At 40.8% G+C, this 19,593-nt stretch overlaps 1 protein-coding gene across 1 annotated transcript in view; it reads left to right on the top strand.

The window, feature by feature from the left end:
- SEMA5A (semaphorin 5A) overlaps positions 1 to 19,593 on the top strand; it is a 304,838-nt gene that overhangs the window by 56,869 nt on the left and 228,376 nt on the right. The window contains exon 3 of the mRNA XM_060091583.1: positions 14,899 to 14,944. Coding sequence (XP_059947566.1) covers positions 14,899 to 14,944 — 46 coding nt within the window. The remainder of the gene's footprint in view (positions 1 to 14,898; positions 14,945 to 19,593) is intronic.

Raw genomic sequence — 19,593 nt, 5'->3', positions numbered from 1 at the left:
TAAAGATCTGGCTCAAGGGTCCTCCTTTGGGACTGAGCTGCTATGTTCCCTGCTGTGTATGGTTCTGTTGGCACACCTACCATCTCTCTACATTACTGCACTTATTGCATTATTTCTGTTCACGTTTCACTCTCCCCTTTCCCATTCTTAGATAGTGACGTACCAGATGGTAGAGGATGTGGCTGTCTTTTCTTGTTTTCTCTAAAATGTAGCACACTTTCTCCTCTGGGTAGAAGCTCAAAGATATCTGTTGATTCACCATATTTATTTCCAGGATTTGATTTGTATGTGTGACCCTCTGCATTTGGTAGGACACTTAGGGAAAGGGGAGCTGAGGTTGTAGCAGATTTATTCCAGATGCCTACAGTTGGGCAAGATACAGGGAGTAGCAGTCTCTAAACCCCAAAGCTAATCCTTAGGGAAAATGGACTCTCGCCCTTAGCCAAGGGGAAGGGCCCCCTGCTGGGGTAGCAGGTGCAAATATGACCTCAACTGGTGTAGCTGAGTCCTGCATGTCTCATTCAACTCTAAAGAGCTTTGGAAACAGTTTTCCTGTGAGCTTGACTCAAAAGACTCTCCATTGTTTCTGGAGGTCCTCGGCACTACACAAACAGGGCAGTGTCACATATATGCCTACGCTCTGCAGGTGGTAGGCTTTTGGTCAGTGACACAGATTCTCCTAATGGGGATGTGAGAAGCCACTGAGAAAACGAAGATGTGGAAGAGACATCAGCGTAGTTCTGTCCTGACTGCAGACAGCACCTGAGGATTGTCCCCAGGGGCCACCTATTCCTGAGAGTCTCCATCCCAGTACCCCTGGAGGGCTCCATTCTATTATTCCTTGAGGGCTCCATCCCAGCCTGCCTGAAGGTTTCCTGCTCAGTGTCCCCGAAAGTCCCCATTCTAGCATCCCTGGAGGTCTCCATCCCAGTATCCCCGGAAGTCTCTATCCCAGTATTCCTGGAAGTCTCCATCCCAGCCTCCCTGGAGGTCTCCATCCCAGAGTTTCTTAAGGTCTCCATCCATCTCATTTCACCCCATTCCCAGACCAGCCATGGGAGGGATTGTCCTACCCACTGAGTCAACCTAGCTTGCACTATGGCATGGTGACCAGGAGCAATATAGGATCACCAGACTTAGCACATAAAAGTTCAGGATGTGCAGTTAAACTTGAATTTCAGATAATCAACCCTAGGAGCATGGACTGTATTTCTATTCTAGAACAGGACGTGGTACATTGTGGCTACTCAGTAACAAAATGAAAGAAAGGGGTAGATGTACTTGCTTAACTGCATGACCTTGAGCCCATTTTGGAATCTAATTTTCTTATCTTTAAAGTTGATATAATTATTTCTACCCCTTTCAGCTGTTCTGAGGATTAAGTGAAATAATCCAGGAAGAGAGATTGTCCCAATGACAGGCATCCTGTAAGTGTGCAGTGGTGGGGCAGCTGTGTGGGTATCTGTGGGTTTCGGCATGCCTGTGCATATGCATTTTGGGCAGATAGCACTGTGTGCAGAGACTAGCAATCTTACCTAAGATAGTTCCTGGGATTAGGCCCAGAAGGTTTGAGAGGGAGTGTGAGACAGTTATACAACTTTAAAAATAACCCAGCCCTCAGATTCCTGTTTAGGAGGGCTTGACCTAGCAAAAGAAGTTTAGATAGCAGGTGTATTTTGCAGAAATCCATAATGGTTTAAACATATGAGCAGTGGAAAAATACAGTGATAGTATTTTTGTTTTTTCATAGTTAGCACTAGGCCTTGTAAAGCTATTTATTGGATGGTTTCACTTTATAGCAGTGATACTTTATGTTCCTGAAATTGAAATCAGTTAAAAATTCTTTGCAAAAAGATGTTCTTCTGCTGCAAAACAAAAACAAAACCAAACAAACAAAACCAACCCAAAAAGCCACTTCTCTTTAGGTGATTTGTGGTTATGTAGTACCCGAAGGTAGTTGCATCTGAATTCATGCAATTTCTGGAAGGATCCTTAAATGTATCATTTCAAAGGTGCACATAATCTTTCATATTATTTTAAAAGCATTGATATTCATATTCTGTTTTACCCATGCCTCTTTAAAAACTAATAATGTTTGTATTTTCAGTGATGAGACTCAGGTAGTTTCATTTTAGAGAATGTAGAAAATACTGTAAAGCATAAAGAAAGAACACAATTTCAGAAATAATCACAGTTAACCTTTTCAGTAATATCCCCACAGTGTTTGATTTCTGTTTCTTTATACTACTGGGATAATAGTTTATGGATGATGTGTATACTTCTTTGTTAAAAGAACCTACTAAAAGCAGTTTCTACTTTATATATACATGAAAATTCCAAATGAAAGACTATGTTGACGTTTAGAGGTTTGTGTATAATTATAAAAGTAATGATAGTAATAATAGTTCACAAAGTTGATAAAAGTTTCAGTTTCGTGGTGTATAGGGTTGTAACAGCAGATCTGAGAGAGAGTGACGACATTTTATTCTCCAAATGAGTCTGTCTTTAGTGTTTTGGGTTCAGTGTATGCATGACAAGTGATTCTATGCTGAATTCAAATGTTATTCCAAATGGCAACTAACTTGATCCATACACAAAGCAGTGCTTGACAATAATCAGGGCATTTACAAATTAGCCATATTTTTGTAAAGTGTAAAGCTATACAATAGTAATGAAAAAAAGAGCTTCTCATCAAAGAGAAAGTGAGTTTCTTCCAGCTTTTCTGTTTGTTTCTTGGTCTTTCTTCATTTTCTTCTTGTAAGTTGACCTCTGGTTACCTTACTCTTCTCTAACAAGCTTCAGTGTAATAGAAACATATCATTGAAGGGCATAGTCTTGCAACCTATGATATTTTAGGAAGGACACTCACCTGTGAGCTCTCAGGCACGTGCCTGTGAGTCCAGGAGGCCCACCCATCTGCCGATGATTAAGGTGATGGGATTGAAGCTCATAGACCCAACACTGGGTCAGGTGAAAATCATAACTGATGACAAATATAAGATTTATGTATGTCTTGGGAAAGTTTTAATTTCAACTCTACTAAAATGGGAACATTATGAAGATATCAATTGAAAGGGTAGCAGGGATGCTGGTACCCATGTGAGTACCAGCCCAGAGCCATGTGTGTGCCTTGTATGGAACTCTTTGACTTGTCATTACAGTCAATAGACTATTTCTGTATATTGAAAGATATTTCTGTACACATATCTGTGCGAAAAATAGTACGGATTTCTAATCAGCATGTTTACTACTAAAAATAAAAAACTAAAACCCAAGTGCTTTCAAGACAAAGCTTGGTCTTTCCTACTGTCACAGCAAATTGGTCTTGACAAACTTTAAACAATTTTTTTGCCCATGGTTTGAATCTTCAGAAATAAATATAAAAAGGAAAGATTAACTTGCCTTTTGTTATGCTGGGACTGAATTTGCTTTAAGTATTCCAAGCATAAGTTCTCACAAGATCACATTAAATGAATGAGCAGGCTTCTATGTAATTAGTGTAAATTCCTCCTTTCAAAATGATTTTGCCATTGGTTCTAAACAAGCGGAGCTAAATTTTAGAGTCACATAAGTGTCACCTTTGAAAACTGACCAATAGAATTCTCCTTTTTTCTGGTGGTTATAATTACTGTTTTCCTTTTAAAGTTTTACCTTGGCATTAATCTGTTGGAAGCAGTCTATAATTCAAAGAAAAACTGGAGATTTTTACGAGATCAGCAATTCTGCTTCCAGTAGCCACAGCTTCTTTCTGTTTTCCAAAGGACACATTTTAGTCAAGTTTATACAATTAAAGGGAACTCTCGCTAAGTGGAGCGAAATCAGCAATTAGGAGTGAATCCAAAAAGCAGTAAACCCCCATCATGCAAAGAAACCCAAGGTAATGATGATGTTGACATTGTATTTACATTAAATATATCTTAGGAAAACAGCTGGTGATGAAAGGAAGGATGGAGCTGTCATTTCTGCTTTTCATTTTTAGCCCACCCCAACAGGAATTTGTTTTCAACTGTACTTTAAGGTTTAAATATTTCCTTCTCCCTGTTGGCTCTTGCTTCATGGGTGTGTTTTGCCCTTAAGATTCTCTTTGCTTAGCTTCCTCCTTCCCCCTCTTCTCCCCTGTCTGCCAACAGGCCTGTTTGATTAATTAACCTAATCTGTGTTAAAAAAAGATAATCCATTCTTTGTCTACATGCTTTGGTACCTTTCTGCCCAGAATTTAGCAACAGCAGTGAACCTAAGTATCACCCGGGGCATTCATTCAGAGTGACGCTTCCTCTGCCCCTCCTCCCAGCTCTGCTGATCCAGGGGGCTGGAAGGTGGTCCCAGAGTGTGAGCTTTTAACGAACAGGTGGTCTGCAGACATTCCTGTGGGAAAGACGTCCAACCATTGTCTTCCTTTCGCTGTTATAAAAAAACAAATTAATCTCTGCATTTTCTTCTCTGCTGGAGGTGGGGTGAAGATAGATCTAGCAGGATAGTGACTTATTAGGTTATAAATATACATACAGTCTTCCCTTTTCCCATATTCCCTGAATGAGTCAACAAAGGAATGTGAGAAAAATTAACCAACCTCTTTGAGTGCATGTGTGTGCTACAAGTGTTGAGTGTTGAGAGCTTGTTTCCTAGCCAGTCCCACATGGGGTCCATCAGAATTTATTAGTTCACAGTTACTCTTCATTCATCAAATATTTATTGAACCTACTGTGTGCCAGGGAGTATCCTAGACATTGGTGAAACGAACATGCAGCAGACTCTACCTGATAAAGACTTTAGAGCCTAGTGCAAGGATTGGCAGGCTAAGGCCCCTAGGTTGGCCTCCTGATTTTGTAAATAAAGTTTTGTTGGCACACAGCCACATCTGTTCATTTGCATATTGCCTGTGGCTGCCTTCCTGCTTTCACCGTGGAGATGAGTAGTTCCAACAGGACCACAAAGGTGCAGTAGCTGCTACTTAGCCCATGAAAAGGTTTCCTCACTCCTGGCCTGGTGGATATGAGGAATATAAGCAATTAAGTTCTCCAGGGAGGCCTGAATAAAGGGCCCTGGAAACACCAAGAGGAAAGAAAGGTGATGGTCCTTGAGGGTGAAAAGGGTGCACTGAGAAGGTGCTTTTTCAGTTGGGCCTCGGAGAGGAATTAGGGGTCTGGCAGGTGGGAGAGAGTCTTCCTGCCAGAAGGACCACAGAATGGGGAAGTCAGAGATCCTGATGACACTGAAAAGAACACACCTTGACTGGACCTGTTAGTGACGGAGAGGAGGAGTAATTGTAGATCGGGCTGGAGCATTAGATTATGGAGCAGCTGGGATTTCATCCTCTAGCCCAGTGGTTCCAAGTCTGGCCATTAGGAGAGTGGTCTGAGAAACCTTTCAAGAATGCTGATGGCCATGCCTCTCCTCAGAACATTTGAATTAGACTTTCTAGAAGTAATGTTGGAATGTTTGGTTTAATCAAGCCTCTGGTAATCTCCTGGCCTGGAAAATCTGAGAACCTCTGCTAAAGACAGTAGGAACTCAGGAGATTTCTAAGGCCATACATTTACATGCTCAGATTTGCATTAGGGAGTTGCTTCCACCATACTGCGTGCAGAATGCACTAGAGTTTGGAGGTATGGATAGCAATCGGGGGCTGTGGATCAGGAGACAGTAGTGAGAACTTAAACTTAGGCAGTGAAAGTGCACATGGAGATATATCAGATTTGAGAAGTATTTCAGAGCTGGGTTTGACAGTGGTTGATGGCCAATCACAATTGGTGGCTGAGGGCAAGCGTCAAAGATAAGATTTGGGAGTGAGATTTGAAAGTGCAGCTTGTTGTAATGACATCAGCTGGGACTGAGCATTTGAGAAATGAGCTGTAATTCTTCGATTATTTGAAGATACATGAGAAAAAAATCACAGATTTTACTAACTCTGAAGATAACCCAGAAAAATAGTGTACATGGAGATAATATGAAGAGTGAATATTCCTAGGAAAACATCGGTGAAAGGAATCATAGAGTAACATTGTTGGTCTTTTTTCAAATGAAAAATGATCTCTATTAACTGAAAAATGAAAGGAACAAATCAAATACCCAATGGACCAGCAAAAGCAGAAGTCTTGAGTTCAATTTAGAGCAGTGAGTCACCATCTGTAATCCTCAAAGCACTTAGAGATTTGCACATAATATTTAGAACATAATAAAATTTAAATTATCAGTGTGATTATTGACAGTATTGATTAATAACTTTGTCCCTAAATATGCTTATGGGAAAAGGTTTTTCTGGTTTCATATCTCTGAAATTTGCTAACAACACTGTTCTTAATTTTTGCATGCCACTAAAAATCCACCTTTGTTATTTGATTCTACTTGCCAAATAGTAAGAGGTTATCCATCTACTTCTGTGCCTTTTAATCTTGGTATTTAAACATATAAGAGCACTATTAAAATGGTTTGATTTTGGTTTTGATGTATTCTTTGAAAACCTATTTATAGTAACCAAGACTTTTCAGGGGTTTGAAATAGACTTTTTGGGCTAGGTAATGAGATAAGTCAATACAATTTTGGGAGAGTGAGTACTAGACACATATGGTAACAACAACAATAATAAAATCAGAATTCTTTAAAATGTTTTATAGCCTAAAGTACATATATTTATTTTTTTTGAAGAGCATTGAAAAATTCTGACTGAGGAGGTAGCTCATAATATGACATTATAATATTATACATTTTTCACCATATTTCAAAATATATGAGCAAAGTAAAAAAAAATAAGCTTTCAAAAACTGTGATCTGAATGTGATCTCACTATTTAAATATAGCACTATATCTTTAAAATAACTTGGTAATATTAAAACTGAATTAAACTCCCAGAAACTTATGGGAAAAGAACATTAAAGAGATATTTTTGGAACGGTTATAACAACAGAAAAAAATAAAGGCTCCTAGAATTTGTTTAGAATCAATCGGCATAGTGAAAGTCTTAGGAATAGCAAGTATAGATAGGTTTGTGAAGTACATGACAAGATTACATGCTGAAATTAAATCTTCATATTCTTAAAATTCTGATGTGTTTGAGATATTAAATATTTACATGTAGATAATTAAAATAATTTTTATGAAAACATTTTGTGCTATAAAGGATATAGTTACTACTTTAGCTTCAAAGTCACACATTTATATTTTAATCTTTAGGTCTATCAATGCAACTGAAAATTCGGGTGTCATGTAGGAAGTCACAGTGTCAGGCTCTGTGCCAGTGGGTTATTGACAAAGTTAGGATAGAATCGTGCAGTGAACGGAAATCACAGAGTGGATGAAGCTGGCACAGGTACAGGTGAGACTAGCTTCACTATCAGATTTACCCAAATGGTCACAGTTTACGTGCAGTGGGTATTCTGTCCTCAGATTGTTTCATCATCAACAATGGTCTAAACTTTTATTAAACAACAAACATAAGTTTCTATCACTGTTGTTTAAAACATTTTTTATAGGTTTACTGTCTCTTTTCAATTTACTTGATTTTCTTAGAGCCAAGTGCAAGTCTATCTTTCTTAATTACTTCATCTTCTGTTCCTCAGTTATAAGCAAGCCTCTAACCTACATGTTCAATAAGAACTTGGAATTTTTTCCTTTGATTTTATAGCTATATTCATCAGAGACCAACTGAGTTATTCTAAGAGAATGTCATTTTAAAACACCTGTGTCTTTCATAATTAATGGAGGTCAGAGTTGAGTTCTATAGTGTCTCTAGATAAAACGAGTCATTTAGTTAATATGCTCATGATGGCTCAACCTTTTCTTTAATGCCAGCTGAATTTTATTACTTTACATGAAGACACAAATGAACTTTGTCTATTAAGACCATCACTGCTACCTCAGAGACTATGCTGTTGTGCTTAGTGATTTGCTGCTAATAGGCCACTGGGGGATGTGATGAGAGGTAGGAATGAGTTATTCAGTCCTATGGTCAAAAAGAAATACACTCTGGTGAAGAAGGAGACCACACACTCAGGTATCTAGTGGGGGCAGGATGAATGGGCTTCACAGTTGTCAGTTTGTATCTGCCAAATTAAATGGCTTTGTGATTTGAATTATTCAGTTTATTGGATTTCTGTATCCCTCATATATCAATCCTAAAAGTAATATGGTTACTACATTTGAATGTGTAATGTCAAATTTTATTCCAAGGCATTTGAAGAGAAGTAAGTTCACACCAAGGAAAGACGATCCCATACTTTCATTTACTATGGTCATAAAATTGAACCTTTACAGCCTGGTTAAACTCTTGCTTTGTACTTCTATGATGAGAGGGGGGACCTGGCAACAGAGACTAGCTCCCCTAAGTGACACAACTAATATGCTCCTAGAATCTAATCTCTTAACCTTCTGCACCACTGTCTTTCTCCCTGAAGAATATGGCAGTATTCCTCATCACTACCTATTTACATCTAGGGGTGTTAGGAAGGTTAATGAGGCCACTTAAATACTTTGGGTTGCTCAAAGCATTGCCCTACTAGAGAAACTGACCTTATGTGAAACATTTGGTTAGCATTCCTTTTGGCTGCGAGTCAGAAGCATTACCCCTTCTTGTTGGAAAGGTTGGTAGCCTTTCTTGTGAACCTCACATATACTGTTTTTCCTCCTCTGTGTGCTTACAATTGTAAGATAAAGTGGTTGCCTCTTCTGCAGTGCCCTGGAGAGCAGCCAATTGCAGGGGACCATAGATCTTCTTTAGAGCCTGAGTGACCCAGCATTTGGGAGTATCCATTTTTTATTCCCTTTAGAAGATTTTCTTTCTTTTTGTAACCTTTAACTTCATAGGTCGTTGACCTAAACTGTGATGGATCAAGCTGTCTTGGGAGATTTCTGGTCCCTCATGTTGCTAGCTGAGCTGGAATTTTTCCAAGCAAAAATACTTGGCACTGTATTTGGAACCAAATAGTTTGAGGACAGGGTTTTGAGAATAGTAGAATCCACTCTATGTTTTGTCAGATTCTGAGGTCCAGGGAGGTGATTAGGGAATTCCACAAATTTTTCATGTATGTTTCATCTTTCACAATTTTTTAAAAAAATTGTTGAGAAGAGCTTCAAGATGGCGGAAGAGTAAGATGCGGAGATCACCTTCCTCCCCACAGATACAATAAAAATACATTTACATGTGGAACAACCCCTACAGAACACCTACTGAACGCTGGCAGAAGACCTCAGACTTCCCAAAAGGCAAGAAACTCCCCACGTACCTGGGTAGGGCAAAAGAAAAAAGGAAAAACAGAGACAACAGAATAGGGACAGGGACCTGCACCTCTGGGAGGGGGCTGTGAAATAGAAAAAGTTTCCACACACTAGGAAGGCCCTTCACTGGCGGAGGCGGTAGGTGGGCGGGGGGGGGGCGGGGGAAGCTTCGGAGCCACGGAGGAGAGCACAGCCACAGGGGTGCGGAGGGCAAAGCGGAGAGATTCCCGCACAGAGGATCGGTGCCGACCAGCACTCACCAGCCCGAGAGGCTTGTCTGCTCACCCGCTGGGGCGGGCGGGGCTGGGAGCTGAGGCTCGGGCTTCGGTCGGAGCGCGGGGAGAGGACTGGGGTTGGCGGCGTGAACACAGCCTGCAGGGGCTAGTGCCCCACGGCTGGCCGGGAGGGAGTCCGGGAAAAAGTCTTCACCTGCCTAAGAGCTTAAAGGACCTCCAGAGACAGGCATGAGCCTCGGCTATCAGCGGGGACCCCAGAGAGGGGCATTAGATGCTAAGGCTGCTGTTGTGGCCACCAAGAAGCCTGTGTGCGAGCACAGGTCACTCTCCACACCTCCCCTCCCGGGAGTTTCTTAATGTCTCTTTCAGATTTTTCATCCTTAGTGTATAGGAATGCAAGAGATTTCTGTGCATTAATTTTGTATCCTGCTACTTTACCAAGTTCATTGATTAGCTCTAGTAGTTTTCTGGTAGCATCTTTCGGATTCTCTATGTATATTATCATGTCATCTGCTGACAGTGACAGGTTTCCTTCTTCTTTTCCGATTTGTATTCCTTTTATTTCTTTTTCTTCTCTGATTGCTGTGGCTAAAACTTCCAAAACTATGTTGAATAATAGTGATGAGAGTGGGCAACCTTGTCTTGTTCCTGATGTTAGTGGAAATGGTTTCAGTCTTTCACGATTGAGGACGATGTTGGCTGTGGGTTTGTCATATATGACCTTTATTATGTTGAGGAGAGTTCCCTCTATGCCTACTTTCTGGAGGGTTTTTATCATAAATGGGTGTTGAATTTTGTCTAAAGCTTGTCATGAGTAGTGCTAAGACTTGAATTGTCTCAAATGATTTGTAAATGTACCTGTGAATGAACAATGATGATGAAATAATTGTACTGTAAGAATGATTCCTGTGTGTGTGTGTGTTTGTGTGTGTGTATGTGTGTGTGTTTGGTGCCAGTTAAATTAGAAAGGGACATTGGATGACTGACTGGTGACACCATTGCACAGTGGGATAAGGGACAGCAAAGTGGGGGGGTTCTAATCATAGGACTTTCTCCGAATCCTAATAATCTTGGATAAATCACAGTGCACCTCCTAATTTGCAGAAGTTTCCTCATCTAAAAGTTGAGGGGTATATACTTTCTAAAGACAACCTAGCTCCAAATTCTTGGGTTCTATGATTTTTTTAGGTAAAAAAAAAATTGAGGATGGGTTAAAAAATCACCACCTTACATCTTGTAACCCAGGAAATACCAAAGGAAAAGTTCAAATCTTTGGTGCTTCTTCTCTTTATTAGGGTTTTGGGCATGGTGATGGTGGTGGTGGTGGTATCTCATAATTACTGTGTTGTTTTTCCTAGTAAGCATGCCTCTCTTCTCTGCCCCTTCTGTTCACCTATTGAATACCTCTGCCATACTGATTGATTGCTGATGAAATGGTTGTAAGGGTACCATAGTTCTCATGTGTCTGGGGAAGGAGAGTAAGTGGTTGAAATCCACCTGGGTAATGCCTGGGGGAACAGAGGGGTCCCTTTTCAGACTGTTGGGACCTGAGAAGCAGAAGTGGCCAGCAGAGTTAGATTTTGTTGGGGAGATATAGTCTGAGAGTGTAGCATGTTTGTCATCGTAAATCAGTGTCTTCATGTCTCAGTCCATTTGGGCTGCTCTTACAAAATACCACAGACTGGTAGCTTATAAACAGCAGAGATTTATGTCTCACATTTCTGGGGCTTGGAGGTCCAAGATCAGGGTGTCAGCCTGGTTGGGTTCTGGTGAGGGTCCTCTCCTAGGTTGCAGATGGCCGACTTCTCGCTGTGTCCGCACATGGTGGAAGGGGCGAGGGAGCTCTCTGGAGCCTCTTTTATAAGGGCACTAATCCGATTTGTGAGGGCTCCACTCTTATGACCAAATCACCTGCCAAAGGCCCTACCTCCTAATACCATCACCTTTGAGGGTTGGATTTCAACATACGAATTTTGGGGAGAAATCAACATTCAGACCATAACACTTCCCCTGTGAAAAACACCTGAAAACGGGACCCAGCATTTTCAGAGAATGAGCTCTATACCTCCTTCCACCCTTAGCACAACGAGAGAGACTTTGAACTTTTCTGTCCAGTCACCCTGCCCATGGCTCTACAGAAAATCATGGACACTACCATCTTCTTTCCTCAATGATGTGAAGGCCTTCTAACTCTTCCTTAGTGTATGAGAGCTGCCTTTCTAGAAAGTTCTCAAAGACAGATACTGTAGTGTGGGCATTCATGCTTGTATATGTGTATGTGTGCGGGGCAGGGGTGGGAGGAGAGAAAGAGAGAGAGAGAGATAGCCTTGCAATATCATCAAAGCTCTCAACTAATTCACTGATTAAATATATGAATGACTTCTTTTTTTGGCATATTTGTAGAAAGTTTTTCTTAAAAGAGCCAGTGAGTTGGAAACAGTGTGAGGACTGGGTCCCAGAACCAAGACAAGATAAACAATGTTATCGTCTTTCCTAAAATCCAGTGGTGCCGCCGCCAGCCCTACTGACAACAACCCAAACACCTGAACACACAGAGGTAAATGTGCCCACTTATGCCCGTAACCTGCCATTGCTGGAGGGAGGAAATGCTCTTTCTTTCTCCCTAAATGGAAAAGATGCTGAGAATTTCAACGTGGCTGGAAATTTTAATATTTTCTGTAAACTGCCTAGAAGTAGCTACTGTTATGTGCGTGCTGATAATGGCTCAGACACCATTCGAAGTGTTTTCCTTGGCTTTAAACCTCACAACAACATCAGGGGGTAGATATGACTATTAGCTCCCTTTTACAGTTGAAAAGATTGAAGCATACAGTGCTCAGCTTCCACCCCCACCCCCAGGTTGTCTGGTGGCAGAGCTTTGGCCTTTGCACAAATGTTCTTTTTTTTTTTTTAACATCTTTATTGGAGTATAATTGCTTTACAATGGTATGTTAGTTTCTGCTTTAGAACAAAGTGAATCAGTTATACATATACATATGTTCCCATATCTCTTCCCTCTTGCGTCTCCCTCCCTCCCACCCTCCCTATCCCACCCCTCTAGGTGGTCACAAAGCACCGAGCTGATCCCCCTGTGCTATGTGGCTGCTTCCCACTAGCTATCTATTTTACATTGGTAGTGTATATATGTCCATGCCACTCTCTCACTTCGTACCATGTTACCCTTCCCCCTCCCCATATCCTCAAGTCCATTCTCTAGTAGGTCTGTGTCTTTATTCCCATCTTGCCCCTAGGTTCTTCATGACCTTTTTTTTTTTCTTAGATTCCGTATATGTGTGTTAGCATACGGTATTTGTTTTTCTCTTTCTGACTTACTTCAATCTGCATGACAGACTCTCCAAGTCCATCCACCTCACTACAAATAACTCAATTTCATTTCTTTTTATGGCTGAGTAATATTCCATTGTATATATGTGTCACATCTTCTTTATCCATTCATCTGTTGATAGACACAAATGTCCTTAACCACTATGCAACACTGCCCCCCGTAGTGGAGGGGCAGCGACTGTTGGCAGCTTCCTGCAGATGGAGGCCCACGATGAAGCCAGCCTGAGGGTAGGGAGCCATGGTGCTCATACAGGCAATGAGTGCACATGCATTGGGGCCAGTAATTGCCTCTGGGGTCTCTTCTAAGCCCCTCATCTGAAAGTTGTAGCTGTGTGTACGTGTAGATCTCTAACGTCTCTTAGAGCAGTTGTGCTGGTATCTGTTCCACATCACGTGAGAGCCTGGCGACTCTTTGAATGCCAGGCGGCCTCCCGTGGCATTTACCTTGGCAGCTCGGCTCTGCTCCCGGTATCTGCACTGAGTTCTCATTCCTTCCACCGCAGGACGAACTTTCTGGTGGAAAATTTGCCTCTCCAAGGGGGCCGACTAAACAGAAGTAGACTCTGCTGCCACATTCCCTCCTCAAAGGCATCCTGAGCTCTGCGTAGAGGGTTCATTTGACTGTAAGGAAAGAGAGGGGACGCTTCCCCCAATGGCTTTGTGAGGGAAGCGCCACGTGCCACGCACTGCTTCTCTGGTGGTGTTTCGGAGGTTAAATTGGAGGCTCAGAAAAAGTGTGGTCAACAAGCCATTGTAGTGGTTGAGGAGGCAGTTTTCAGCGTGCAGGATGGCAGTGTTCCCATGGCGGGGAACACATTGTGAGAACCCTGAGCGTGCAGGGGGCGCTGCCTGGGACTTGTGAGCCCACCCTAAAGGTGAATGGAATCCCTTCTCTTCCTCCAGCAGTGTGTGCATGCGTGCTACTGGTAGCAGCCTGCCCGGGATGGAGTCATCCCTGTTGATTTGTGCTCCCAGTTGCATCCACACCATAGGGATGTTTCTTGGTTCTCTCAGGGCTGTACCCATGGCCTGTCGTGGCTGCCCCTTGTCACCTCTACTGGGACAGCGTGTTCACTTCTGACATCTGCCCACCTTCCCAGAGAATGAAAGTCATTTACTTTTGTTTCTTGCGGGTGCCGGGAGAGTTTTGTTATTCTCCTGATGCCACAGTAATCACCTTGGACCAGTCCATTATAACAATAGCCTCAGCTTCTCCGAGACCCCTCCCCACTCATGCGTTCTTAGGGGCTGCTTCCCACTACATGCCAATTTCTCCCACCTTCGTTGCTCACACCTGGGCGGACTTTCTCCTGCATCCATCCCTGGGTTGCTTTCCTGCTGCACCAGCTTCTCATCTGCATGATGTTAAGGAGACGTTCGTTCATGGCTTGAGCTGGAGGCCAATCTCTTCTTTCTAAAAGTTACAACAGTGCAGTCCAAAGTCTCACGTGACTGCTCTCTACATTTCCCCCCGTGCTCTGTGGATCTCTGTTGTGTATTTCACCGTTTTTCCCCTTCGTTGTTGAAAGCTAATCGCTTCCTTTTCTCTGACTTCCTCTTTCACGCTTGGGCAGCCATAGGTGACTCTTTCAAACAGACAGACAAGTTCGTGCTTCTAAACTTATTACACACTGAATCCATCCAGCGAGGCAGAGCGGCGTAATGCTCAGACCATTGGTGAATTCAAAACCTGGATGTGTTTTAATTATACAACATGGTGAATGTAGGTGATCTGTCAGGATGAAGGCTCGTGAAGGTATTATATCATCTTGCTTAACTGAAACTCAGTTTCAGCATTAAAGACCCACTTCCGTTTGTCCATTTCACATCGATTAAGAGAGCTGATTAATAATTGAGATATACCTTCGTCCCCACCCCTTTATTCCTTAGCTTTCTCACCAGTCTCAAATGTGTGTTTCTGTTGATGTATTGAACGCCTCTTTGAACTCTGAGTTCCAAGGAAAACTGTGTTACACACAGTCTTAGCAGGAGATTGCTTCAGAAGCCAAAAATTGTTGATTTTTTTCCCCTTATTCTCATAATTTTTACAAACTGTAATTTTTTAGATCTATTAAAAATGAAACTGCTCTCTTTTTGTATTTTGTAGAAACTACCTCTTCAGATTACAGCTTGAGGATTTGTCTCTGATCCAGGTAGGTGCAATTTATTTTTCTCAAACTTTCATTTTCCATCTCAATTAGCTCCGTGTTTGAGGGGATGAAGACAGATGTATGTGAAGGTATTAATCAAGCCAGAGCAGGGTGTTCCTTCCTCAGCGGGTCAGGCTGCGGGCCGCCTGTCTGCCCTCTTTGACATGAGTCATCACCTGTCTTAATTCCCAATTAGCCCTTTTCCTACTGTGCGGCCTCTCCTCCTTTCATGGGTATCATCCTGATTTACTCTTCCCCAAATGATAGATAATTCAAAGGGCATTTCTCAATGTTAGGAAGTGGCCTTTCCCCCCTAGTTAGAATCGTCATTGATTATTTACTGTGATGCATCCAGCCACCATATTCTTGTAAAAATCAGCCCCCTTTAGAAAAACATCTTTGTTTCCTCTTTATTATTTATAATTAAATAAATATGACTCTATGGCTTAAAAGCCACATATAGGGCTTCCCTTGTGGCGCAGTAGTTGAGAGTCTGCCTGCCGATGCAGGGGACAAGGGTTCGTGCCCCAGTCCGGGAAGATCCCACATGCCGCAGAGCGGCTGGGCCCATGAGCCATGGTTGCCTAGCCTGTGCGTCCAGAGCCTGTGCTGCAATGGGAGAGGCCACAGCAGTGAGAGGCCCGCGTACCACAAAAAAACAAAACAAAACAATAAACAAAACAAAACAAAAAAAACACATATAACAAAGAATTAGTGATGATAGATTAAAAAATGAAATTTACCTACTTGTGTTTTTTTGTGGTTTGGAGGAGGAGGAACCTGAGATGCTTATGCCTGGATGGAGTGTTTATTTTAGTGGCAGATCTGAACCACAAAGGCCCACTTTGCCCTTTTAGTCTTTTAGAAGGGTCTCCTTGGAGAAGGACAGGGTCATGGCATAAATACCCACTTCACCAAGATTCTGGAATTCCCCATGGAGCATGCCAGAATCCTTGGGCTGTGTGTAGTTCAGAAAAATTCTTTAATCACCCTCATCTACTAGAGTTCTAAGAAGTGATTGGAGAGAACTTTATATTATTTTCTTCTCTTATGTGATGCTGATATTTGTGAACATTCAGGAAACTTTAGATCTAGGGTTTAATATTAGGTCTATGTTTTATTCACCAGGGCTTTAAAATAAGCCAATACCCCCCAGAAAACTAATATTGGTAAAGCACTTTGAAGATCCATAGACGTGGATTTGTTATCTAGCTCTGTGACTCCCAGCAACTGTGGGTTTCCTTATCTGTGGAATGACCACAAAACACTACCAACCCCATACTGTCTTTGCTAGAATTACATAAAGTAAGGCATGCACAAGAGATAAGGCATAGTACTTTTGCAACAAATGTTAATTGATTTTGTTTTTTAAAAGTGATAACAATAAATAATGCCTTCTTATAATTATTTCATCACACTGGACAATGAACTGTCTTTCCACTGCAATTTGGTAATATAAGTGAAGTCTTTAAATGAGTTGATCATTGGTAAAATTATGAGTGTATTAATAAGAACTCAGAATGATCAGCAGTTAATGCAGAATACCATTTTAAAGCTCTGGTTTTAAATAATCTTTTATAAAATATATAGATCATTCGATAGGATTATGCTTATTTTGATTCTCAGAGTATAGTATATTATGTGGCATATTGTGCGTGCTGAAAAAGTGAAATGTGCAGATATGTGTGTGTGCCAACATATGTTTCCATATACACGTGCATTGATTTCCTAGTTTCCCACCTTTGGCTGAGGAGGTCTAGAATATTTTCATTCCAATAGCAATGAGCACACTTAATACCCAGTACTTGGTTTCTAAATTTCATTCTCCATTAAAACGAACCAAGCCTTGGGACTTCCCTCGTGGTCCAGTGGTTAGGACTTTGAGCTTCCACTGCAGGGGGCGTGGATCTCTGGTCAGGAACTAAGATCCCACATGCTGTTTGGCCAAAAACAAAAAAAAAAAAAAAAAAAAGAACTAAGCCTTCTTGGAGAAGTAGCTGATTCCAGGGCCTGGACAACCAAAGTTCCAGATAAGCCTGGAAGATTTTGATGTTTCAGAAATTAAGGGAGTATTCAAAGAATGATGAGAGCAGGTCAAAAGGATATAGGAACCAGCTTGACATGGGCTCACTGAAGAAATCTGGGACAATTTGATTGTTAGAATAAGTAATGATAGTATCAGGTTATAGCACAGTGAATCAACTATGAGTAAATACTATGAGTAAATAGTAACATAAAAATAAATGAATAAATAAACAAATGAGACAGAAGGGACTGCTCTTCCTTACTCTAAAATGCCAACTAATAAATGTTGAAGGAATGACTTAATTAGAAAATTATAATTTGACAACGCTCACACTAAAAACTGATTCAGACAAAAATGATCAATGGATGCAAAATTTGTGGGTGAGAGTTTGATGATGACCAAGATATCTATATAGTCTCAAAGTCTTTACCTATAAAATACATATTAATTGCCAGAGTAAAACTTGTGACTTGATAATGAAGATAGCTGGCCAGTACCATGATAACCAACTAGTTAAAGGTACTTTCACTAGGAATGGGACAAAGAGTTAGTATAAGCTTCCTGATTAGATGCACTGAAAAGGCCACAGCAAGATTTCCATGATATTAAAGCCAAAAATTATAACCAGTTTCATCATGAGGAACCATCACACAGACCAAACCTGAAGGCCATTCTACAAAAAAAACTGGTCTCTACTCTTCAAAAATCGCCAAGTCAAAAGAAAGAAGAGCTATTCCATCATAAAGGGAAAAAAAAAAATACACATGTCAACTGAATGAAACATTTGATTCAAATTGCATCTTGGAACAGGAAAAAATTTTTTTCTTGTTATAAAGGACACTCTTGGGACAACTGGTAAAATATTACTGTCTGCAGAGAAGATAGTAGAAATGTATTAATATTAATGTCCTGACTTTGATAACTGTAATGTGGTTATGAAGGAGAATGTCTTTGTTCTTTGGACAAACCTTCTGAGATAAATAAGGGTGAAGAGTATCATTTCTGAAACTTATTCTGAAGTGATTTAAAAAAGTACTGTATGTGTATATACATATATGTATATGTGTTTATGGGCATACACATGCACACACACACACATGCATGCATGCACACAGAGAGAAAGAATGATAAAACAAATACAATAAAATGTTAATGAGGGAACTCTTAGAATCTAGGTGAAGGGTTTATGAGAGTCCACTGAACTTTGCTTGCAACTTTTCTCAATGTTATTTCAAAATAAATAGCTGCAAAAAATCAGGAGATGCATTTGCCATTACTGTGTGTATAATGTTATTTTAGGGGCAAGGGAACTAACTGTAGTTTCCTCATTATTGCTTCTCATTGTCATGACTACCTTTTGGTGGAAATCAGGTTGAGGTTACTGATGAAATTGAAATGTTCTTATTGAGGTTTGGAAAACTCATCAGCATCACCTCCTGGTAAGAGAGAGCACAGTCTGATGACATAGGGCCAAGCAGGACGACAGGGGCTTTCCGAATGGAAGCTTTGACAACACGGCCCTAATAACAGACGTCAGACCACGCGGTGCGGTGGGTACACACAGCGTGATCCTCCTCTGTTGTGCTTTGTGGTTGTGTACGATGCTCTGCAGCCTACCTTTCACTCACTGTGGAGAGAGGACTCTGGGAATTCTTCAGGACAGACTGCTTTTTCATACATGTCTCCAGTTAAGTTGTCCTTTTGATTTCTATGAATACTTTATTTTAAGTTAAATGACCGTTTCTAAGGGTAACAAAAAAGACTAGGCACACTGATCAAGAAAGGGCTGTACTGGTGTTACAAACAGCACTGTCCAGTAAAGACATAATGTGAGTCTCATGAGTAGTTTAAGATTATCTGATGGTCACATTGAAACAAGTACAAAGAAACAGGGGACACTTTTTTTTTATTGAGGTATAGTTAATATACAATATTATATAAGTTTCAGGTATATAGCATAGTGCTTCACAATTTTTAAAGGTTATATTTCATTTATAGTTATTATAAAATATTGGCTATAGTCCCTGTGCTGTACAATATATCCTTGTAACTTATTTATTTTATACATAGTAGTTGGTACCTCTTAATCCCTTTGGGGGAAATTATTTTTATTAATATATTTTGCTTGTTATATCTCAAATAATATCATTTTAACATACAATAATTACAAAAAATTAATGAGATACATTTCTTTATTTTAATTGTATTAAGTCTTCAAACTCTGGGGTGTATTTCAGTCTTAGAGCACATGTGAATTTGGATTAACCACCATTCAAGAACTCAGCAGAGCTGCTGCTACCCAGCTGGACAGTGCACTTTAAGATCATGAGAAGCAGAAGCATTTATGACTTGTACACCTTCAGTTATGTGGTAGAAATATTGTTTTCTCCAGGGACCATCCAGATTAATTTGGATACAGTAGGCTAAAACTTTTCTCCTTCCTTCTCTCTTTGAAGATAGAAAGTAATTGTTGAAACATGGAAAAATGAGGAAATGAAGATGAGGAAGGAAAAGCAATTTGCATAAACAGTGGAGAGAATTAGAACTGAGAATTAGTGACAGCCCTTATTTAACACCAGACAAGGCTTCATTTGACCTGGCCCCTCTCTGCCTGACAGCAGGGTCC

This window comes from Mesoplodon densirostris, chromosome 3 (genome assembly GCF_025265405.1).
Source record: "Mesoplodon densirostris isolate mMesDen1 chromosome 3, mMesDen1 primary haplotype, whole genome shotgun sequence".
NCBI lineage: Eukaryota > Metazoa > Chordata > Mammalia > Artiodactyla > Ziphiidae > Mesoplodon > Mesoplodon densirostris.
Note: the sequence above shows the minus strand (reverse complement) of the source record. Positions and strands in the feature narration are given on the sequence as shown.